The sequence below is a fragment of the Sparus aurata genome, chromosome 18 (assembly GCF_900880675.1).
Source record: "Sparus aurata chromosome 18, fSpaAur1.1, whole genome shotgun sequence".
Classification (NCBI taxonomy): Eukaryota; Metazoa; Chordata; class Actinopteri; order Spariformes; family Sparidae; genus Sparus; species Sparus aurata.
Window position 1 is genome coordinate 7,920,980 of NC_044204.1, and position 25,983 is coordinate 7,946,962.

General features: G+C 39.0%; 1 protein-coding gene across 4 annotated transcripts; it reads left to right on the forward strand.

The window, feature by feature from the left end:
• The first annotated feature begins 108 nt into the window (after window positions 1–108).
• On the forward strand, window positions 109–25,720 carry LOC115569030 (cell wall protein DAN4-like). Of its 4 annotated transcripts, none has more exons than XM_030396881.1 (7): window positions 109–362; window positions 14,465–14,524; window positions 15,057–15,276; window positions 16,836–16,898; window positions 17,243–17,306; window positions 18,040–18,216; window positions 18,311–25,720. In XM_030396881.1, exons 3-7 carry the CDS (start codon window positions 15,078–15,080, stop codon window positions 20,166–20,168), a joined length of 2,361 nt encoding a protein of 786 aa, XP_030252741.1. In that variant the 5' UTR covers window positions 109–362; window positions 14,465–14,524; window positions 15,057–15,077; the 3' UTR covers window positions 20,169–25,720. The 4 variants fall into 4 exon arrangements, with proteins under 4 accessions (XP_030252741.1, XP_030252743.1, XP_030252742.1 ...); XM_030396882.1 differs by lacking the exon at window positions 109–362 and adding an exon at window positions 11,711–11,872; XM_030396883.1 differs by lacking the exon at window positions 14,465–14,524.
• The last annotated feature ends 263 nt before the right edge of the window (window positions 25,721–25,983 follow it).

Sequence of the window (25,983 nt, forward strand, 5' to 3'; positions counted from 1 at the left end):
ATTAATAATTCTGTAAAGTAGTGTTTGTGCAGCATGCAAATAGGCCCAGACTGCTTACATGGGGGGGGGGGGGGGGGGGGGGGGGGGGGTGCATCTATAAATAAAACTGGGCGCAGCATATTTCAGTCAATGTGAAGCTGACTCTTCCGAATGAGCGAAGGTTACATTCAAAGTTGCAGCAGGAGTCGCCTCTGGGTTACACAGACAGATGCCCCGCAGCTTCCTGTCGTTCCGCCCTCCTCCGGAGACAGTTGCATCCTTCTGATCCGACAAGAGGACGCGGAGCAGGCTGTAGTGATGGGACAGCATCTCCCCAACAGGAGTACCGGAGAAGACCAGGCTGTGTTCCTGCCGGACTCGAGGTGAATATCCCTGCTGGATGTCTCTGTTTTGCGGGGCCTGGGGACCGGCAGTCTGAGTGTACCGGCTCACTAAGTATTTAACCTTCAGATGCAGATAAGGTGTGACTGTGTGCTCGGCGGAGGCTCAGTGGTGAGCGGTAGCGATGACGGTGTGGTGTAGTATAGGTGTTGTTGACTTGGTGGAGAGGATGATGCAGTGAATCAGCGTTACTGAAGACGATGGGAACCTATGGAAGGCTGTAGACCCGATGTACGCTGTCCTTTTTCCTATGTGAATAAATAACGTGCGGAACTCCACTGGAAAACTGTCATACTTCATGTTTTCTCGTCGAAATGTAAACTTAAGACAACGAAGGATATTTGAGGAATGCACAGGGGTCGACTGCTAAATTCGGCGTCATTTGATGCTCTATTATCAATTAATATCAATGTCCTAAACTTTAGAAATGCGTCGCACGTTATGTGAACTCTTCCACCAAAACACACTTGGCCAGTTGCGGTCAGTGAAGGGGAAGATGAACTAAGTAGGGAAATTGTTATTAACGGATTTTGCGAAGACGCTGAAGTTTCCATCCGATTCACAGCTTCTTATTGGAATTTGCCGGTCTACCTTAAAAGTGGCACAATGCGTATAGATGGCGTTGTTCAGTCATGTTCAGTTCAGGGACTGAATTTTTTTTTTTTTTTTTTAATGGAAAAAAAAATTAAATAAATGACAATGAAAACGGTCTGTAACTGGTTTACAATCCTAAATGTTGATCATATTAACTCTAGAAAAAAAAAGTATTGTCCTTGCTTATGGTAAACTAACTTTATCCCTACCTATTTGCTGTGGTTCTTCCTGCTCAGTATGCTCCAATATGAAAGGGAACACCACAGGGTTTGATAATCCAGACCGTTGTTTATGTCACTGCTTTTTTCACATCCAGACCACATTCGACCAGGTCCAGATCAAAAACTATAGGCCTACTCAAACTCATCAAATCTGGACTAAATTGTCAGAGGGGCTGCAGACTCTACAGCAGAAGAAATACAGTTTTCAGATTTGTGAAACCTTTATTCTAACTGTGATCATACAAAAAAGGGCCATTTCACTGCTTTTTTTTTCATGTCTTGACCACATGAGAACAAGGTCAGGTCAAAAACTGCAATACTTCAGAGAGGCAAATCTCAACCCTAGTAAGAAGGAGACTCCATTGGCTGTCTGAAGACTCCTCATTTGCTGTCATGAATGACACAGAACAGCAGCAAAAAATTACAGTCACGAAGCTGGACATGGCAAATGTTTGACATTTTAGCTTGAAAACTGACCTAAAATAAAGTCAACACTCTGGATTTCTTCAGTGATGTGCTCTCTCAAAACTGAGAGCATGCAGTCAAGGACTTGCTTCTGTACCGTCTGAGACTTTTCAAAATTAGACAATTTCAACTCAATTATAAACAATTTATTCAATGAAATTAGTGTGTGTTTGAATGGGGGAATTCTTGTAGTGTCATTGTGTTTCCCCTGGTGTCCACCTGTTAATCTAAACATATACCCGGTGTCTGTCACTATGCATCCTTGAAAGTGACACGTTAACTTTGTTTGCTCTAAATTACATAAATATATAATTGCCATCAATGAACAGGACACTGCCTGATTCTGAAACTTTCACACAGAGGAGGTTGCAGAGAATTGCCGCATGATACTCGCACTCAAAGGGCAGTGTGAATGGGGCGAGTGAGTGAGGGGAGCATGTGCAACAAGGAGCTATGGCCAAAAATGTTTTAAAATTTTCAATCTGCATTTTTATTGCATGATATACATGTTACTCGCTAACTGTAAATATAAAGTCTTATTCAATGAACGTCTATAATGATTCTTCTTCATGTGGGACAGGTGGGGCAGTGCCATAGCGCCCCCCATTGTCCAGAGTTTATACCCTGCATCTGCACAGTAGCTGATAATTGCAGCCCATGGATTTGGCCTGAATCTGCTTGCAATTGTTATTTTTCATTTTTTCACAAATACATTAAGGTTTCCCAGATCTGAGTCTCTGGAGTTTCCTTCTTACTGTGGTCGAGATTTGCCCAGTGTAAGTAAAGTGGTTTTGGACCCTGAACTAGTCGGATGTTGTCTAAACATGACAAAAGCAGTGAAATGGCCCTTTGTTGATTTTCAGAAACAGAATCAAAGTTTCACAAATTTGAAACTGTTTAACAAGTCTTTCCCCATCTATGAGAAAATGGAGTCCAGATTTGATGGGTCTAAGTGGAGTGATTTTTTATCTGGACCTGCTCTCATGTGGTCTACAAATGAAAAAAAGTAGAGAAATGGCCCTTTTTTCATCCATAATGCATTCCCGATATTTATCATGTTTTTCAGTCGATGAATTAGCTTGAAAATTAAGGTACAACACCACCTATATGCAGAGTGCTACTTTTAAGGTGGACTGGAAAATTCCAATAAGAGACTTCGAATCGGATGCTGACTTCAGAATGACCCAGATTTAAGAGCAGGGCCATGTTATTGAATGAGACTATGCAGATGCTTTTTAAAGAGCCACAATTGCAGCTGGCTCAGGGTAAAACATGTTCAAGTAAATGGGAGGACCATAACCTTACAATTAGCTATAAATCCTTATAGTGTTTGATGCTGAGGAGTGTCCAAGTGTGGACAACTCAATAGGCCAATTGAAGACTTTGGATGATGTTCTGGATTTTCACTGGGAGTCTTCAATGTTTAGACCATGGACCATTAGACCATGGACAGCTTGACATTTGGTTCCTTTGGACATATTTTCGCCTGTTCTGGACTGTAGACGAGGAAAAGAAATGCAAAGTTCCTGGGATTCCCACAGGAAGTTAGTGAAATATTAATCAGATGGTAGCCATGATTCTGCTGATGTAGTGCATGCTTTAAGACAGGAAACATACACAGAAACTAGGCTGGACTAGACTATTTCTGTCACTAGTGTGTGTGTGTGTGTGTGTGTGTGTGTGTGTGCGCGCGCGCGGGCGTGTGTGTGTGTGGGTGTGTGTGATCATCAGTCTTTAATGTTTATAAAAGTGTTGTTTTATATATACACTGTGTTACAATTTACTTATGTAAGGACCCCCTTCCAAACCAAACTTCCCATCTAAGGAATTAGTTAAAAGATCTGCATATCATATACGTAATATATACATATATATGTAATATATAAAGAAATAATGCATACAACACATACGAATGTCACTTAAAGTGAAACTCTCAGCAAAAAGCAACCAAGGCTTTATTTGTGATTGAATATGAGTCAAACCTTCATGTAAAAGCATAATTACGACGAAAGAAGCACTTTTAAGATTTACCGTAGTTTCATTTTGGGCAAGCACATTTTCAGTGGAGTGCAGGGGCACTTTTACGCTAGCATCAAAATTGCTATTTTTAAAACACCAGGAAGGCTCGACACAACGTGAAACTTTTCTCGTAGTATCGCCAGGGGCTCTACACATGAACACGAGCATTGAGAACATTGTTTGTGTACACAGTTTACTAAAAAGAAGGTTTTTGGACAACTTATAGCAGTAGCATCTCCGGTGCGCCGCTGTCATGGCAGACAAAAAGTGTTGATCCCTGAGGGCGTACAAAACAGTAAAGCAGCCAATAGCCAGTAGCAATTCCTCCCTCACTCTGGTAAACACACCACAGCTGCAATGTTACTGGGCTCGTTGGGTGAAGCAGACTAGCCAGGTGTAACAGCAGTGGCCATGCGGACAGCCCACCTGTCCGCTCCACCTAAACAAGCCTAGCCTAGAGACAATCTTGCAGCGAACAGCGGGTCCAGAGGATGAATGACTCTGACAGAAGCAGCAGAAGACTGGGAGAAGTCAGAGTCTTTCCCTGCAAAACTAGTGCTCAAACACTAGCAAAAACAGACATTACCAGAGCTACTGTGTGAGTTAACAGTGAGTCAAACATAGAGAAAAAAGCCAATGCAGCCAACCTGGCAGTTGGTCTGGGAGAACTCAGGTGGGACCCTTGATAACGGGAGGCTGTCTTCTTGAGCAGCATGATTGTGCTCACTTCTGTTCAAACAGAAAGTTTAGAATGCAGTCATACTGATTTCCCTTGCAAGATCTACGAACTTTACGATTAAAATGACCACATGAACCACAATGCTATTGCCACAGTTGGCGATACCTTGAAATTCTGTGTATCACTCTGTGTTCTGTTTTTGCATGTGTAGACACTAGGGATGGCAGGGGCTGACATTCAGACAAGACACACAGTTCTTCCCATTAGTATACACAACACATCCTGTCAGTCGGAGGTGATTCACTCTTAAGTGTGAAGGCTTCAGGAAAATATTTAAAGCAAAGCTTCATTTTTCATACCCAAGAGATAAGCAAACCCATGGATGGCAATAAACAAGGCCCAAGCACAGTGTTTTCTATTTATGAATGTTTATGAACTTGGTATCTCCAGATATCCTGAGGGGAATTTCTTCAAATTTGGAACAAATATGAATATATGAACAACAAAGGTCAAGGTCACTGTGACCTTATGGTATGATATAACTGCAACTTGACTGGTGACACACAAAAGCTCTGTTGGAGATGATTATTCATGGGTGTATTACCTCTCGTCTTGATTATTGTAAATCACTTTGCACATGTCCCAGCAAGACTTCCATAGACAAGCTTACAAGACTGACTGACTCATTGACAAAGTTTCTTCCCAATCCAAGCAGTTAGGGTTAGGGTTAGAGTTTTACCAACATTTCAAAGCATTTCAGTCCGTTAGTGCAATGTGAAACCAGTGGAAACACAAAAACTCACAGGTTGGTCATGTACTTGTTATCAGATTGTTGAATTGTAAATTAGTCTCCCAAGGCGTAGTTCTCTCGGACAGATACAAAAATAAAAGTAAAAAAAAGATTGGTAGCCAAATATACATAACGTCTATGTGTGGGAAACACTTTTTGAATATCAGCATACCCAAAAGAGCTAGCCTTGATCCGAGACACTGCACCTAATGCCCTATTTCCATCATATCTCCCAGCCTGCTCTGCACGGTTTGACTCGACGCATCAGCCCAGCACAGCCAGAATTTGCATTTCCACCACGACATGCATAAAAAAACCTTTATGTTTTTGGCTTGTTACAGAGTGAGGGCACATGGTTGTATATGTTTTAGCATTGTTTTGGTGCATTACACTGACCCAAAACATCTCAAACACTCTGACTAGTTAGGCGCCACTGGATTCTGTGTATTTTTGGACTCACAGACTAACCTTTGATCGGCAACCTTTTTCTGTTTCTACAGTGCAGGAACGTGTTGCCTGCACGCATGACTGGTTTATAATTAATCTATGTAAAGCAGTCAATACCACTGTTGAATATTTATAGCCACGGTACTATTCATGGTTCATCTGACCTTTTTTAAATTAAAATGAACTTCTTGTTGTTGTTCTTGTCTTGTTGGGTAAAATTCACAAGCCCTGCAGTAAATATTACGTACGTGAGGTTTACAATGTTATACTTGCAAAATTTTGAGCTTGACCCAAAATGAAGGGAATGGAACATACATTCAATTTTAATCAACTTTGACCATTCACATTCACTGTCTGGTTTCACTGCATCACTGCAGCCACTGGTGTTCATAGAAAGCATCCAGCCACCTTACCCTCTCTCCTCTTTGTCATGACGCATGCAAACTATTCTAGATCCCTGTGATGTCACAGTTCTCTGACGTCTGCGCCCGAACCCCCCCCCCCACACACCCCACACCACACATCAGCATCTCTCCTTCACTAGTTCTTTCTTTTACTTTATTTTCTATGAGACTATATTTTTGAGCAAGACAATGCAGTTATAAGCACTGAACACGCACAAGTATGTCACTTGGAGGCAGGTGTTGGTGTCATGATGATGATGCTGAGTCATCTCTCTGCTTTCTTTCAGTTTCTGCCTCTTTAAGCTGCCAGTGTGTGTGAGGGAGAGAGTGACTGTGAGAGGGCATACATCAGCTACCTTCCTCTCTGCATCAGACCCTTTGTTCCAAGTTTGTTTGCCCCTGCATTTGTGTATGTTCTTTCACATCTATGGGCATCAATTGACTTTAACTAGAATTGCTATCATCCACATAATTTGTAGTTGATTGTTGATCAAAACCTGCTGTTAATGAAGTTAATGGACTATTTCTTAGCCTTGTTTTTAGGGGCTGATACAACACAGCATACTGCTGTGTCTACACTGTTTGACTGAAAGACCAAAGTGTCTGTTTTGTACAATTCAAGCAATAGTTCAATGAGTTTGAAGGTTTATCAGGCACCAACACATTTCCCAGAGGTGTATTATATTCCGACAGGTTTTTTCTATGCTGGAAAGTTGTGAAGGTGACGATCATTTTATGTTTTTGTAAGACGATCGCAAGCCAAACAGTAGAAGAACGCTGTCTTTAAATTTGAAAGCATTGAAAGCATTTCCTCAAAACCCCACCTTCATACTCAAATATCCTTTGCTTGTGCTACGAATTGTATGCTTGCGCTCAGATTTATTGTTGATTGCGTAGATTTCGTGCACTTGAAATTCAGCCCTTCTCATAACACTGTCTGTTTCTCTGCGCTCGTTAAACTTCTGCTCTCTGATCTCTCTGGTGCTCTTGGTTTTTTTGTGCAATAATTCTGTCAAAATTTCACAGCCAATAGAATATCAGGTGTACTGTTGATCAATGAAATGATCCCTGCCTTGTTGTCTCTGCGTTAGCTCCATCCTTGTCTGCTGCCTTATACCACCAGGTGGTTGTTGGCACTGTTGTAATGCTGATACTACTTGAAACCAAGCCCCCAGGAAGAGTGCCTGGCTTGGAGCCAAATTTTGTAGTGGCTAAATCATGTAATTACAACATCACATGATGCAGTGGCGCCCAAAATGACTTTTTCCTGTAAGCTAACATGGTGAGAGACACGTCACTAAAATAGTGGATACATTATTTTCTGTTTAACAACCTCAGAGAAATGACTTGTTTCACTGTCATAATGTAAGCCATGTGATCCAGCAACATTTGTAAAGTCTAGAAGAGCTGTACGATTAAATTATTTTATCCTCATTCAAGTTAGTCGGACACTAAACCGGAAATATGATATTTCCCAAGATTTTGTATTGATGATTGGAGAATCAGGCCACTGTGTAACATTTTCTCCAGCACATCCCAAAGATTCTCAATGGGGTTAAGGTCCGGACTCCATGGTGGCTAATCCATGTGTGAATATGATGTTTCATGCTCCCTGAACCACTCTTTCACAATTTGAGCCCGATGAATCCTGGCATTGTCATCTTGGAATATGCCCGTGCCATCAGGGAAGAAAAATTTCATTTATGTAAGAATCTGGTCATTCAGTATATTCAGGTAGTCAGCTGTCCTAATGTTTTGGGCACATAATGTTGCTAACCTCGATCCTTACCAACTGCAGTTACCCCAGATCATAACACTGCCCCTACAGGCCTGTATGGTAGGCACCAGGCGCAACAGGTGCGAATTTTTTTCGCATTGTGTGTGTGGAAATGCTCGTACCTTCACTTACATAGCCCTGAGTTCTACTGTTGATTTTTTACGATAGGATTTCACCAAGCGTTTAAGTGATCTTCAGATCATGATCATTCAAATGTTTTTTCCAAACAAATTTCTTCTTCGAAGATGATGATTCACCACTATCCTTCCAGGTTTTTATAATGCGTTAGACAGTTCTTAACCAATTTTGTATAATATAATATAATAATTTGACCATTCTGAAACAGAGTAACATCTTTTCCATGACCACAGGTTCAATATCTTGTTGCCAGCTGAAACATATTAATTGCTGTAGTAATTATTCAAAGGAAGGCTCTTTCTGTTAGCCTAATTAAATACAAGTAGTGACTTTTTTTGGCAAGACTGTGTATAATGCTACTGGCTGCTGATGTTTTGCTGTACTGTTAGACTGTTGACTGTTTAGAAAATAGCACTTTATAACCAGCATTCAAGATGAATATTTTCTCAGGTAAATATTGCTGATATTATTTACGTTTTTGTGTCACATAATGTTAGGTTGGTAGCTTACTCATGCCATAACTCACTAAACAAACACTATGTTTTATGTTCCTCTTAGCAAAACTATAACTTTAATTTAAGCTGTCTCGCTCATGTCCTCTGTCGCAGCGAAGGGTTTCTGGTAAGGGTGCTCCGATCAGGATTTTTGGGGCTGATTGCTGGAAGCAGTATTAGCCGATACCAATTGTCGATCACTGTTCAAAAGGACGTTTCTTTACTTTACTGTTATCTGAAGTTGTTATTAATTTATGGCATAATTTAGTTTGGAGACATTGAAATTTTGAGAAAATAAATAATTATATTTAATATATTCATAGATAAGCAAGATACTGAACCCTGAATTGCTCCTGATATGTAGTTGGCACTATTTTTATCTGGTAACAATTATCTCTGACAGATTATTGATAAAATGTACACTGATGTAGTGTCTGTAACTCCAAATTCAAAGTCAACTGTACTCAAAATGAGTCTACTTCTTTTTTAAAAAATTTTTTAATTGAGTTTTACATAATAAAAAAAAACAATAGTTCTCCATACAATAGTAATTACAGATTGAAATGTACCACAAAACCGGGACCACCCCTCATCCCCACCCTTCCGGCACCTAGCCCCCACAGATGGATATGAGTTACAAGGCAAAGAAAAGCAAACAAAAAAGTTGAGTTGGTAAAAGGTGAGAGAACGAGAATAAATAAATAAACAAGTAAATAAATTTATAAAATAAATACAAAAAATAAATTACATAGCCTAGATAAACAATTCAAATAAATAAAAATAAACAAATATATAAATAAATAGGACCAAAAAAGAAGCACAAATATCTAAATTGACAGAGAACACACACACACAAGCTCAGCATTGCGGTACTCAATTCACAGTGATCAGACAACTTGCACTATTGACATAAAACAGAAAGGGATTCCAGATCTTCTCAAATGAGGCAGCTTTACCAATCAGGGTCAGTCTGATTTTTAAAATGAGTCTACTTCAGTGCAGTTTAGTGTTTAACACTTCATGTTCAAGAAACTCTCATACCATTTTTCCACTAACAATTGCCTGATGACCCCATTCCCACTTCCTGCAGGCAAGGCAGCCCATCTGTGATGGTTATCTGAAGCGTTACATTGTGACACTTGTAATTTGTAATTCCTTGTTATTTAGAGTGTTCCCTCTGGTCTTACGTTTAGATCAAAGCCGAGCCGAGCCGAGGTGAAAAAAACCTGTGTCTACTGTAGAGTCAATCGACCTGGGTGTAAATGCTGAGTTTACACATTCCCATTGCACACAAATACCTAATTTTAGCAAGTTTCAGTGGGATTTTAGACCAGTGGAAAAGGGGAATAAGTCCTGCTGTGTGCCTCTGCTGTAGGCAGTTAGCTCAGTCAGCTGTGAGCTCTGGTTGCTGTTAGCTCTCATGCTGTAAGGCCCGAAACAAACCACGTCTGTTCTACCTGCCACCTTATCACAAACAGACAATCCCAAATGATAAACTGAACAGAATACTTCAGAATCCAACAGAGCATGTCTTTTCCTGCTTTTACCGTATTTATCTCTCTCCACAGCGCTGTGCCAGTTATAATCACTGGCTGTCAGTCACAAACGGCTGGCTGCTGGCAGAATCTTGCCAATATCTTGCACATGTTAAACCAAGAGGGCACTGTACATCTGTACTGATATTGGCAAGAGAAAACTTAGTTAGTTGTTAGGAACCAGTGGGCAGCAGATTCCTGTGGTGTGTGTGGCTGTGATATTTCAGCAGCGCATAGAGAAAGTGTCTCCTGAGTTTATTGATCATTCTATAGAGACCACCAAACAAACTTTTTTACACTGCACACTGATCAGTGCCCGATCAAATGGAGCACCCGTAGTAACAATGCTTGTTATTCTGGGAAACGTCCATCTGGATGACACTTGACACACCACCCACCCAAACATGGTCGTGGACCAAGCATAACCCCTCATGGCAATGGCACATCCCAATGGCAGTAGTCTCCCCAGCAGGACAAAGCACCCTGACACACCACAAAAGCTCCTGAGGACTGGCTTGAGACACAAAACTAAGAGACCAAGGCATTGACCCTGCCACCAAATTCCCCTGATCCCAATCTGATCCAGCATCTGGGGGATGTGTGGGAACAAGAGTGATCCATGGAGGCTCCACCACCCAAGATACAGGATCCTTGTCTATCCTATGACTATGCCACGCGGGGTCAGAGCTATTTTGGCTGAAGAAGGGGAAGCCGCACAATATTAAACAGGTTGTTTTAATGGCGCAGGTGGTCGGTGTAACATACTTTAAAATTCAGATCTTAATCCATCGGTTAAGTCAAATCAGATATTCATTGCCTTCAGTTATCATAATGCACTCATAACAATGAGCTTTACCAGCAGCAGCCAGTAATCTATAGACATATTTTTCACCTCTTAGGAGACATGCAGGCTGCATGAAGCCTGTGATTGGTAGAGGTTGTTGAGGACACCGAGGATAAACCATACACACTACACAGGGCTGACAAAATGACTTTCATTGAAGGATTTTCATGGATTTTTTCTCACTTAGGTAGTAAGTGACAGTATTCAACATAGTAAAGATACAAATACAGCATTATCTTTGTTGTGCCCCACAGCTTGGGAAATCTGCGCTCATGATATTGCAAGGTCTTGTCTATACTCAACACTTACGCCCACAGACAGCTCCACCTTGAGGTTACCATATTTTTTCAATCTAATTTTGAAAATATCACTTTGCTGCAATGCTGATTTCACTGTAAATGATCAACAAACATGTATTCAAACCAACAAAGATTGCAAATGACAAATCAGCCATTTTGAGGATGCTTAGTAGTGAGGGCTAATGATATGCATTATCTAGGCTAAACCACCCAAAAATGTTTCAGAAGTGCTGATAAATGTGTGTGTGTGCGTTTGCGTCCATGTCTGCATGTTGGGTCAGCCCACTGATAAGCTAGCAGGAGGGCAACACTGATAAGTGCTGTATGATAACTTATATATATTTACTGCACATTCACAATGACATACTGAATGCAAAGAATTATGTAGTTAAAGTATATGAATTTATGTCATCTGTATGCATTAGAGTTAGGGGCTAGGGTTATGTACAGTACCTGAAAGTAAAGCAGACACTGTTTTATAGAAGTAAACTTATGTTTAAAGACGAGTGAGAATAAGGTTCCCTCATTTCATCATTTTCTCTTTTCTTTCACACACACTGTTTCTGTGTCGCTATCTTTCTGTGTAAAAACAAAAGGGTGGGGCTAAAGGGAACCCTTACTCTATAGGAGCACATGCTGCCTGCTGGTGTAAGCCTCTTATCCAGCACACACATTTTGACATAGTTTAACAACAGCTGCTTTCTGTGTTTTTGCTGGCACACTTAAAATCGACCATGCTGAATTTCAAAGTTCGGATGTGTCCAGTGGTGAGGGGCAGGAAAATGGTAAGAAGAATCTATTTGTCAGCTATTAGGCATAGAGAGAAATATTACAGAAGGTGAGGTTTTAAACTTGGCAAAAGTTTTGTGACTGTCATTAAAAAAGCTCTAAATAAAAATCAATCATAAGATTAGGGATAAATGGGCAAATTTCTGTGAACATGCATGAAATGTATTGTAAACAGAACAATAACAAAAAATAATGTTAAGAATTTAAAAACGTTTTTTCCAAGAATTAAAGCTTGAGTATGTCGGCAGATGTGTTCAGGAATATGTTGGTGAGGTGTCCAGAGGTGCTTGATGAACAGTTTTGGTTAGTTCCCTTTTGTCTGTCTTTTTTTAGTGAACCAGAGGCCAGTGAAAGGGAAAATCTTTGTGCAGTTCTGCTCATGTAAATTATGTCAACAGAAGAAAAACTAAAACTGATGTCTTGTGGCAAATGTCTTTTGCAGAAGAAGTTATTACCTTATTAAATAAGTCTGGCAGCATTAGTGTTTGCTTGTAGGCAGTTTATGAATCTGTAGTTTTATAAATACCTTACTCATATAAACATGTGTTAAAGGATGTATTTGATATTCCCTGCCAGCTGCTTTTATTTTATTCATTTCCTTTGTTTCTTTGCAAATTCATTGTCGGGAGATTCATCCTTTCTCAGTTGCATTTTTACATTCTCTTGTCACAGTATAAGTGAATAAAAGTTAATAAAAGTAGATAAAACTTTTGGAGGTATGCATTAATACAAAAATTCTGAGAACAACTCATTCTATTGGTGTAACAAACACAGGTCTGTATAAGCAGGCATACTGAACAACCACTGTTGAGTAAAGCTGGCACAAAAACTTTTCCAGTGGGTTGGAATGTTTCATTTTAGTTATTGTCAACACAGAAATGCCTTTCTTTGTTATGCCATTTATTACAAAGGTTAAAAGCTTAAAAATTAACAAAAAAAAATTGACTTCCGCTCCTGAAAAGACAAAGATGTGGCGGGGCAGTTAGTTCAAACGATGTAAGGAATAGTTATAAGATCAGGCTAATATATTTACAGTGTGTACATTGTAGTGCTTGTAAGGTTTTTTGTAAAGCCCTCTCTTCATGTAAGATATGACTAATACAAATATAATCACAGACAGGATTTATTAGTTATGATGTCAGTACTCGTAATACATATATCACAGTGCCATCTGCCCTCTTTTAGGGGGAAATGTGTCCAAAACTAACAATGTTACATTATCACATAGAGGAAATATGGACTGCAGAGTAAAAATACGTGTTCATCAGACAGCCACATGGTTTTCACAGGACACATTACAATAAGTGCATGAGTAGAAATAGGTGAAATCTTCAGCCACTTAAGACTCACTTGTCACTGCGCTTGATCCAGTCCAGTGCTTGATCAAGCAGGGTCTTCCAGCTCTGCAGGCCTGGTTGTTTCTTCCTGGGGGAAGAAGCCAGAGCTGATCCATTTCATGATTTGGTGTAATTGTACACAATATCGAACAGTGTCATTGCCACAGTTAGACATGTGTTACAAAATTTGTAATGTCACAAAATGTATAGGGAACTTTCCCCAACCGCAAATCCTGCCTCATCTCATAAAAGTAATGCCAAGTCAAGTACAAGTTACAATGTAATGAATTGAATAACATATTTTTAAACTGCCTACTACTGGATCTATACAATTTACAGTCATCTGTATTAAATAAGGGCAACTGATAACCGACAGCAGGGCAAGAATACGCAAAACTCGACCAATCTGCTGAACTTCTGACAGCAAAATGAGATTGCTATCTTATAAGCTTCACATGGGGTGGTTGTGTTTACATTATAGCTTACTTAGTCCAGTTTTGGCAACACAGCAGTAACAACAACTCCATCACCTGCTGGAAATGTGTTTGACTTCGTGGCTAGTATATGGACATAGCTTTCATTTGTAGGATGGATAGCTTGTAGCAATGGCCCCAGTACCCCGTACTCTCGTACAGTGCCCCCCCACAGTGCTCATCAGGGTTGTCGGCCTTCTCCAGGCTCACAAAACACCAAACTAGGCTAAGTGGGCAAAGTGAAGTCCTTCTTGAAAAGGACAGTTCAATGGCTCGTGCCCTTATAAAAAAGAAAAACAAAATTGGCAATGTATCCCTCTCCCTGGCTCTCTATATATGTTTCTTTTCTTTTTTGTACTATTATAATCCCAAATTGGGAAATTCTTTATTCCACTCACATTACAGACAGGTGCGCAGACACAAACACACACATGCAGTGTACAGGAGATGAGCGAAGGGGCAGCCACACATGCTACGGCGCCGCCATGAGCAATGCTAGGGCACCTCGGCAATGCCCAGGATGTGAACCAGCACTCTCCAACTGCCAGTCCACATCATTCTTTTTTGGTCCGGGTGGGACTTGAACCAGCGACCTTCAAGTCCCCAAGCCAAGTCCCTATGGACTGAGCTATTGCCGCCCCTATTTTTTTACCTCTTTTCAGTGTCAATTGTGTGTAAAGACACAGAAGTGACAGATTAAAGTTATCTCGTATAGAGTCACCATGGAATTCTAATAATCTCATTGAGGTCTCTTTCTCCCTTTCTTTGTTTCTTACAGACTGACTCTTGATGTTGACCAGTTGAAACAGAAGGCTTGAAAATGATTTAACCAACCCCTGTACGTTTTACAATTCACACTATGTTTTTGTCTCTCTTGATTGAGGTTGGGGGTATATTTAAGCAACTAAAAGCAACTTGTAAATCTCTCTTTTGTCCTCTGGGGTCTTTTTCTATACTGAAACTCTCACAGATTGACTTCCTGTAAAGAGACATTATTACTACATTAGTATAGCTTTTAACATTTTCCTTTTTTATGGATATCAGTAATAATACTGTTTCAGTCATATGTGGCACTGTATAAAGTGAAAGCCTATCATTCTCACCATTTTTTTAATTGAAGCCAAACAACATAGCATCACAGGAAATTTAACAGAGATAGATTATGATACAGTTACATGGAGGTACTTCCATCATCCATTGAACAAATTAGCCCTAAATCCAACTTGTAGCCCTCAAAAAATCCTCTTAAAGGAGTAAGGGCCAAATAAAACAGTTAAACATTAACATTTAACATTTAAGTAGTTGTAACTCAAATTCTGAAGGTACTCAAAAATGTTCATATCTATTCTCTCTGTCTCTGTCTCTCTCAGTGACTCGGGCTGAATTTACGTATGACTGACTTAGAAGCCTCTGGGGTGGAGGAACATCCCCCACCCTACATAATCTTTGTGGTGGTGTTCCTCTTCTTCCTCACTGGACTGTTTGGCTTTCTCATCTGCCACCTGCTGAAGAAGAAGGGATACCGCTGTCGCACTGGAGACTTGGATGATGCTGAGGAGGAGGAGGAGAAGCTTGGAGGAAATGCAGATGGTGGGTAAATAAAAAGTTTAATCGACAAGGAGGTCGTAATTGCTTGCATGAAATAATCATCAGTCATAGTCTTGGAGGAGTACAATTCAACCTGTTGAAACAACAGTTTTCTTTTTTTTTTGGTAATGTCAAAATAACCCTGGTGATGTCATCAAGATTTATCTTGTACTTGAAGATTCACAGCAGAACATGCAGCTGTGGGGTTTGAAAGGCATGGACAGTTACCCCTGCCTCTCCGCCTGGTAACTGTCCGTGCCTTTCAAACCCCACAGCTGCACGTTCTCCTGTGAATCTTCAGGTACAAGATAAACAAAGTAACTTCAAAAACAAATGTCTAATAGGACAAAATAATAAAGTAGTGACATTAGTTGTCCAATAGGTCAAAGCTCAACTTTACTGTGATATCAAAATATTCAACACCATAACTCATCGCCATAACAGTAGGGGAAATTGTGACCAGATTTCCCATTTTCACACTAGTCTTTATTATCCACCTTGAAACTGATTGATTAGAATTGAACTTATGTTCAATTTGTGTATGAAGCCTCTGAGTTAGGGTTAGTAGCTCATTTGTAGCTTCTGTCTGTTCTGTCAGAATCAGCTTTATTGGCTAAACATGTGAACACATACAAGGAATTGGAGGGTTCCCTCAATGAACTCACACACTAATAGACATACAACAGGAGTCCAACACAGTCTCATTGGTTTTGCTGATATTAAGCGTCAGGTGATTGTCATTGCATCATGTAATGAAGCTTTCTATCAGTCCTCTGTACTCTGTAAAAATAGTCTCTAAGTGAAGACAGCATGTTTCCAACTGGAAATTATTCACTGGAATCATACTTGTCAATCAGTTATACCAATCTCTCCTCCACTGATCGGCTTTTTTTTTAAATTTATTTATTTATTTATTTTTTACCAATGTTCAATATCTTAAATAATGTCCTTTTTGTAAGTCCTCACTAAGTAAGCAATATTATGAGTCTGAACAAACATGGATGCAAAGGGGGATTGCGCCAGTAGCTCAGCTGGTAGAGTGTGCACCAGGTTTGGACCAGAATGGGACTGGACTAACTGGTCAACACATTATTGAGTTGATATTCTTTTCAACATAATACATGCACATAATAAACTGTAATTTCTTCCCCTTCTGTGAATATTTAGATGTTGGTAATTTTATCACTTGAGCAAATATAAATTAAAAATACAAACCAACGTCAAGTAATAAGTAAATTCACACTTTTGTTAATAACTGTATTACGTTCTCTTATATTAAGCGACAAGAAACAAGCGTACAGAAAAACTTAATATTATAGGCATTATCAGCAACCTATCTAAGTAGCTCTGTATGTTACTATATTTGTTGACAACTGGTCTGCTCGCCCAGCATAGTACTGTGTAGCTCAACATCTGTTTTTTCCAAAACGTTACTGCAAAACAACAATGCTTAACTTTATGTACATTATCACTAAGGAGTCACTGCACGTTATTCTCACACACATCTGCTGGATTTAGACCATTACCAAAACTAATCTGTGTGTTGCTCTGCTGTGTTTTAGATGAGGATGAGGAGAACCAGGATACAGTGGAGCAGATCCTCAAATGCATTATTGAAAATGAAGGTGACATAATCAAAACAACTATTTGAGATTCTGTTTCATTTTGTTCAAGTTAAAGCTGATCAAATTTTATATTTTCTAATCTTCAGGGTTGTTCCTCCTTGCAGTGTTTTACTGTTGTCTGCTATATACACGTAATGGATATATTTTTGAACGAGAGCTGTTGATCTGATGTTTAGCATTCTTAAATTTGAACAATTTCATGCTAAAAAATACAAAGGTGATGCACATATCTATGGCCCTACATATCTATTTTAATCAGATTAACTCAGTAAGTATCAGCAAACCCATCCTACAATACTTGATTACCTCTACTCTGAAATGGGTTCTTCTTATGTCACCTCTAGCTAATATGGAAGCCTTCAATGAGATGCTGGGAAACCGCAATGTGTGTGTGCGCCATGACCCCAGGTAAAATCACACATTTTAGTGTAATAAATACATGCTAAATGCTGCAATGATGGCTCTGTTCTTTGGCTTAGGGGCTGTGTCTTTTGTGCTAACTAGCTAGCTGCTAAAGGAGTCTGTTGCTGCCGCTCTTACACATTTTATTTGTAAAAGCATATGATGTATTGATGTAAAATTATGTTCTACAAGAATAACTTGTACAAGAACTTCTACAAGAATAACTTGTACAAGAACCTCTACAATAATAACTTAACAACCCTAACTTTGACCTGGAATTATACATTTACAGAGATTCGCGTAAAGGCCTTTGTGAACCTACGGCCTCTGCATACACCATCCAAATTTTAACAATGCAAAGCATAGACATGCTCATCAAATAAACTGATTGACTGATCTAACATACCAGTGGAAAAGGTTTCTCTACTTTTTGTGGTCAGAGTTAGGGTTCAGTTCAGTATAGTACTACCCCACATGATCTTCTGGCAGAGCAGAGGAAACGAAGTTCCTCTTCATGGAACTTGTTAATCATTGCCTGTCTAAACGTTTGTTTCAGAGATGTGATTTGGTTACACAGTCCCCAATGTGTAACTGATGTCCTTTTCTTTCCACATTTTTTTTACAAAAATCATAAGCATTTGAAAGCATAATTCCAGCTTAGAGTTCATTACATACAATACACATAATGATAATATAGGAATAATGTTCATTTAACAAGAATGATCATGATAATGTCCAGGTTGCGTAAGGAGTCCATTGGTGGTATTCCATCCCATCACCACACGGTCCACTCAGGCTCCGACCACAACTCCTGCCACCTCTGTGCCCAGGTGCGATCTAAAAAGGGCCGACGACAAAGCCGAACTCCTCGCTCCAAACATCGACCTGGAGAGCAGACTGTCTTCTCTGTTGGCAGGTAACAACACAAGATTAAGCCACTCATGCATAGTGCATGTTGGGATATAGTAGCAAAAAAATATGGCATCCTAAATATATAATGTTCCACTCAGGTTCCGGGTGACACATCATGATAAGAAGCACCATGGAGGTCCTAATCCAATGGTCAGTTCAGGAGACCAGCTGGACCAATCCCAGGACAGCGAGGAGCGTAAGGAAGGGTACAATCTAAGAAGCATGTTTAAGGATGCACGACCGCCATCAGAAAGCTCCAATGGGGTTGCCCAAAATGTAGGGAAACGCAGGAAAAGTGTGACCATATTCGGGCTGAGGCGGGGTAGCGACCCCATTGGCATCAAAGTAGGAGAGGGGACAGCTAGAGAGACTGGAGGTGTTAGATTTGCTATTCAGAAGCAACCTGTAGTGCTGGAGGAACTGCTGCAGAAAGAGAACACCGAGGTCACCCCTGAACATGGCACTAAACCTGGTATCAAACCTGAAACTGAGCCATCAAAGAATCACATATGTGCTCCACCACATCGTGAGGATAAAATTATAGGTGTTAATTCCCCCTCACCCCAAACTAATGTCAAGGCCCGTGACTCTAGCCCTGCACCTGAAATTGGCTCTAAACCTGAGCCTAGTCTTGAACCTTGTACAAATCTTATGATCAGACCTACCACTGGAAGAACAGCAGCTTTTGGCAGCAGCTCCCTTCCCATTTCATCTCCTGCTTCATCTAGACAGATTTTTAAGACAGTGGAGAAAGGAGAGGATATCGAGGATAACATGTTAAAAATTGATGCGTACGATCCTGGGCCGCTTCAGACCTCAACACCTATTGCCCCCATGCATGGATTAATTTCAAGTTTTACTTCTGTAAATCTTGCAGATCGACCTGAACCATATTCTAGCACAGGTTTTCCAGTTACCCAAACACCACCTAACCCAAGCCCCAGCCCCGATCTGGAGCCAGACTTTGGTGCTAGCCTAGCTTTAATAAGCTTGGGTTCATCTCCGCCATCTTCGTTCCAAATCAAGACCGTATCCTCAGTCTCTTTGTTTGGAACTCCTACTTCACCTCTAGCAGTCTCACCAAGCCCCAATCTAAGTTCAAGAAATACGTCGTCAGAGGCTACAAAAAGTGACTTTTCCCCTGCCCTCTCTCCAAGCCCAAAATTACCATCGGGCAAAGCAATATCTAGCCAATCCCCTACTACATATTCAAGTGCTAGTCCACTGAAAGTCCGTGCTCTCTCACCGGCTCCAGTTGCTAGTCTTAAACCTGACACCATGCCAGTATCACCACAAACTTCTTCTCCAGCTGACCAAAACCTAGCCATTGAAAGTCTACATTGTCTGACTTTGAAGGCAGAAAATGTGACATCTATAACATCCATGACCAAAGGGGATATGATTTCAAGTCAATTATCTCTCAAAGAACAAGAGCTAGAAGGAGCTCCAATCCCAAAGTCAGAAGGAAAAACAGAAAGAAAGACAGTTGGAATTCTCAAAACTCTTCAAATTTCCTCCCCCACTGATCGGCTTTCTAAGGACAGATTGAGCACTTTGCCTCTTTCCCCTTCCAGTCTTGCGTCTCCCTCCTCACCCAAAGGGAACAGAGTAAGTAATGTGACCATCGTCAAAGCCAGCCCGGACAGCAAGCGAGAATTTTCTGTTGTCACTATGGTGGAAGAGGAAGAATCATCTACTTCATTAAGAGAACAGAAAGGAGAGACCTCTGAACTTGGTGTGGAATCAGACAAAGTGGGAATTAGTTCAGCAGATAGTCAGGGAGTAAATCTTTCTGCTTCAGGAGTAGGACCATCTGAAAGTCAGCGTGGAGAGACCTCTGGAGCAGAGGATAGGCCAATGATATACCAAGAGAAGGATGATATGGTGGAGATGGAAGATATTAGAGACTGCCAAGTGCAGCAGGTGGAAGGAGCAGATAAAGTGAATGCGGAGTAGGAGAAACTAAATGTTCACGTCTGTTATGTCTCATTATAATAGTGTCTAGAGTTAAAACTGTCGTCTGATCATCAACAGAAAGAAGTGATGAGGAAAGAAAATGTAGTAATAATAAAATTGAGTAATTATGAACATGCATTAAATCATTTAACTGCAGCAGTGACTATGTTGCATGACTGGACTTGCTGGTTAACTGATGGGTTGGTTGCTAATGGAAAATACTCTCTCACTGCAAGCTTTAAAGGAGGATACAGGGGGTATTGCATGTTTTAGCCCTTTTCACCACAAATCACTTAATGACTCAGTGATCTTTGAACCATGCTTTTGTGAGATTTTAAAATTTGGATTCCTCCTTTTGCAGGCAGCCGTAGGCTTCCATTAGATTCAGTAGATTAAAATACGATTCTGAGCCTGTTTTATTGGGATCTTGACATACTGCAAAACTTGGTGATTTTGATACAGTAAAACAAAAAACAAAAAACGGCCACTCCTATTCAAGCGTCACTTCAGTGGTCTCAAACTGCTTCTCCGTCATGCCTGTGATCTAATGTCAGAAATATTATATGACTCAGCCAAACATTTTTTTAAAAAAACATAATTATACTTCTTTGTTGTTTCCCACCAATTTAAACAACAATTATATATTTAATAGAAATAAAAACACAATTCTATAGGTAGTTTACTTTTATTTTGTCACAGGGAATGCAATTTGTTTAGTTCATTCATCAGAAATGCGTCTACAGAGCAAAGCTGTGGTTATTTTTGGCATTTGTTGACAGTGGATCGATTTTTTTAATGTATCTGTTGTAACAATAGCATTTCAATTCAGTCTGTAGAAGTACTGAACAAAAGTAGCTGTTTGATGAAGACAGCCCCAGCTTCTCAGTGAATTTCCCTCATTAATGTTATCAGCTTCCATATTAGTTTAAATCTGACATATTGTCAAATTGGTGCTTTTGCTTTTGACCACAAATCTTAAAGTTAACTATAACTGCTGTTACTCTGTGACGTGTCTCTGCTGCTGGCCCCTCTTCTGCACCTAACAGATGCTCTTGTAATTGTAGCTTTCCTTATCGGACTATTGATTTTTTTATAGAGGAAAATGACGTTGGGGGTGTCGGGCAAGTAATGTAATTGGTTTAAGCCATACCACCTTGTAACACCAAGTATAACAGCAACATGTCAAGCCCAGTGCAAGTTATTTATAAGGAAAATAAATAATTTGAAAACATGAGCAAGATGTGCTGCCAGGTGAATTATAGTACAATACTTCATTTTTAGTTCTGAGCAAGTTTTCAATAAGTTAGGCTTTTTAAAAGTAATTAATTAATTTAAACTAACAATTAAAAATGAATCATATACAATTCTACAAAAACTGCTGTTTGCTTTTTTAATTTTTATTTTAATAATGAAAATAAAAATCTATAAAAGAATGACAACATGCAGATAAATGCTAAATACTAATGTCATTATGCCAACGTGACAGTGTTTTTTATGTCATCATAATTTTCCATCCAATCAAAGCAGGTTTATTAACTTATAATGAAAGCTGTTCATGTTAGCACACTAGCATTTACTTATGATCCACATGAAGGGATGGGTCCAGGATTTTTGTCATCATTTGCTTGTTTTGCCATTTTTTTAAATTTCTCAGGGGATAATGCATGGATCTTGATGAAAAAAAATCTGGCGTATTTTAGGTGGCTGAAAATAGAGAGTAAAAGCTGATGAAGACCCGGGATTTAATGATCTTAAATTATGGTTAAGCAGTTATTGTTTAAAAATAAGAGGTATACAGATTTACAGAGTTGATATTAGATTGACTAAATCAAAGAGGGGCCTGGGCGGAAGTATGTGCTCCACTGAGTGCCATTCTAGTTTTATATGTGACTACTTGCCTTGCTGATTGATTAGTTGACTTCTCGTTGTTGACTGATTGCATTTGAGTCTTTTTAACGAGAGTTGTGTGATTTAATTTTTTAGTCTAACAACTCTATAAGGACACTCCCACACAGAGTTTAAAAGCCTGCAGCTCCCCTCCAGTTAGTCAGAACTGAAGAAGCCTTGCAGATAAAAGGTAAAACATCTTCAAGAAAGTTCAGTTGCCTACAATATAGCGTCATGACCTGGATGACTGATAACCTTCATCAACTTATTGATGTGTTATTTAATTTATCAATGTATCAAGGTGTTAAGTTCTGGCAACCTCTAATACCATTTAGTATTCCTCCTGATTGTCATTCAAGATTAACAATTCACTTCAATTTAGTGAAAGTTCTTGTAATGATGTTTGTCCCTATCCTATAACGTAGTTGCTATTGTCATCCCACCATGCAAACACTAACAGTTGATTTTAACTTGGGTCATGTGATGTGCAAGTGCATTTTTTATATTGGCACCACTGAACACAGAGCAAACAGTCACATTGATGTGACCATATAGAGTAGTCACAGCATATTGTTATTGTGCTAGCGTAATCATGTACTTCCTCCAGTAAACATACTACTTTTTCTACATACCAGTCACTCCAGTCCCAGAATATGTTATATCAGTTTCCTGGAATTGTAATAATAATGAATATCTTGGAAAACATTTGCCTTTTTCTATGAGTCTTAATATCCACAGCACTTCTTTCTGATCACGACATTTTGTTGTCAACATATACTGAATGCTTACAAGGACAGGGAGAAACAATAACAAATGAAACTGTCAAGAACAGCCATATACTTTCTACTAACAAGTAGTACATGCCAAGGCATGACAGTGTAGTAATAGTATCTGTGAGATAAGCTCTCAGACTACAGAGACATGAAATTGAAGTATAAACTCTGCAGTCCTTAAAAGCTGTGAAACTTAAAAGTAATGTATTTTAAAGTATGACATGTTTTTTGATTAATGATGGAGTATTTTAAAGTTTAATTTGTCAGGCCTACACTTCAGAACAAAGACAAGGGATTGTCCATTGGTTACTTTAGTGGAACTCTTCACTGACATCTGCATTTTATTCCCCTTGTTTTATTGTACAGAGGAACTCACTAAGTTGTGACATTTGTATGACAGCATACATCTTACATAAAGTACCTAACTTCATCTTTCAACTTTACAGTATTTCTCCATACTCTCTAAATTCATATCTGCTACAATAAGGTCAAATGCAGCATATCTTGCAACAGCAAGATATTCTAACTTAGCTGATTGTCTGACAGCTCATGTTACAAGAGAGACTGTACTGAATTACAGCATAAAAGGTTGTGTGGTCTTTAAGTGAAAACAAGAAGCACTTCTGTAATTCCGCATTCAGTGCTTTAGGTTTGTACATATATGTTTGTTAGGAATACATACAAAAATAACTACAGTGAGAGAGCCACCATGACCGAAGAGAATAACTAAAGAAATATGAACTTTCAATCAATAAAAAGTAAGAAATAAAGACACGTCACAGCACTTAGAAAAAAAATTATAAATGATTTTGAGAATTACCACTTTAGAAGAAGGAAAGGCATGCAATAAAGGTTTAACAACTAGATTGATTTAAGAACTATAATTGAATACTAGGGTCAGTGTGAGAAAATAAAAAATCAAGAATAAAGTGAAAAAGAGAATGACAAGAAAAGTATTTTAATCTATGCAGTCTCGTAAGACATTTTGCTCTATTGTAAAAGTATGATTAACTGTTGTGTTTCCATCACTTTGTCTTGTAAAATTACAACTCCAGTGTATTATCAATGATCAATTACACTTATGTCGGTATGTTATATTATGTTACTTGTGTTTTTTTACAGCACAACTGTATGTGCTCAGGGTGACCTGATCTGGTCACCAAACACATCACACCTTCACATGTTGCAATATATGGGGGTTAGGGTTCTATCACCCATTTTTAACACGACACTAAATATGCTCTTAAGCTACTGTGTCATCTCCAACATATTTATTCCACTAACAACAAGCTGCTGTGTTAATTTTCAACATAGTTCATGCCCATGTGTTAACCTGAAAAAAAGTTAAACGTAATAATCGTTTAAATTACACTTCTAACAATAAGTATGTGTAAAGAGGACCATGTTTTGTTTAGTTTTCTACTTATGAACTATATCATGAGCAAATTTAGAACTTTAACAATTACCTTACTGCATCATATATGTACATTGCACTGCAAATATATAATTATTTGTATAAAAAGATACAAGATGTCCTTAGGTGCTATCAGTAGCCATGTTAATCCACACAGATCTATGTGAAGCTCTGTGTGTCCATATTGTTTTCCATCCAATAAGCAGCAGTCTGCTGTAAATATAAAATTTTACTTTCTCCAAGTTTTTTTTTCTGTTCAGAGAGATGGGGCAGTCACTTAACAAAAACAGATGAGTCGTAAGATTGTAAATGTAAAACAAAACTAGTGGCTGCACTGCGTCCATCTATTTCCATATTAACAGACCATATTGAGTAATTGTAGTCTTTCTTCTCTTGTTTTTAGTTTTTACAGAGTACAAATGGAAGACCAAGGGTTCCAGATAAAGTCACTCATTTAAGAAAATGTTTGACACAAGCTGATTGACATTTTGTTTTAAAAGAAATACAAGATTTTGAAATACAATCCAAAATTGATATATGTTAGTGTGCTAAATTGATGCTAAAGTCTACTTTAACCAAGTATAATTAACAAACTAATATGCCTGCAATTAACATAATCTTACAGCAGAATAATAATAGAATAATTATACATTGTCTGCTGACTTGAATGGAAAACTATAGCACAATTTTCTTGGCAATACATTTTGGGCAACGCTTTATCAGAAGCGGTGTGCGTAAGACCGAGGCCAAAGCAATATCAGAAAATTATATGCAGAGCATTTCATTTAGATCCACTGAGGCCTTAACAATGCAGATGATTACCTGGAAATAAGAGGGAAGGTTATTACCTGAATGCTGTTGACAGTATTTCAAAGCTTCCTACATATGAAGTCTTTAGTGGGACAACTGCCTGCTAGAGGCCATTACCGGCCCAGGGGTTTAAACACCAGCAACAGTATGAATGTATGAACATTAACAAGGACAAATCCAGTACATCTAAGAGATGTGTTTCTTCCTACAGTTTCCAATTCAGTTGCTTGTAGCTTCATTTCTGCTTTAAGCTGACATGTAACAACAGCAACACTGGTATCTGTGAGGTCCAAGAAAATTCAAGCTTTTTCTTTTTTCATTTCAAAGTGCAGCACATATATACTGTATTGCTACAGATAAAGAGACATCAGTTTATTATAAATATAATCAACTCCTGGCAATACTCCAAAAAGAGTGAGATGTCAAGCATTTCACTGGTCAGTTACTATTGAAGTACACATATTGACGCACCACTGCAAACCGCAAAAGATAAGACGCTTCAAAACTCATGATTCCCCATAATCCTCAGAGTTGATCGACAGTGTGATCAAAGCCTAAAGTACCTGTTGACTATAATCAACATGGTGTGAAGGACATGTAAATACGAAGATGTACCTGTATCATAATTTCCTCTGATGAAATAAAATACAAGACCTATGCTTTTCAAATATGTGTGAGTGTGTTTTGTCCTTGTTGTGATATCCTCCTGAGACCCAGGAAAAAAAAAAGTTTTTTTATTACTATTTTTTTTACATAAATTTAGTGTTGGGGTGGTCAAAAAAATATTGCAAAGAAAAAACATTTTTAGCCTTAATTTATTCATCTTTTACAGCACGTCCTCTGTAGTGGACAACAGGACTTATTTGTTCTCAAATGTGAAACATTTAAAGGCTGAGTATGTACATGGAAAGTTCCACTGGAATCATCCAGT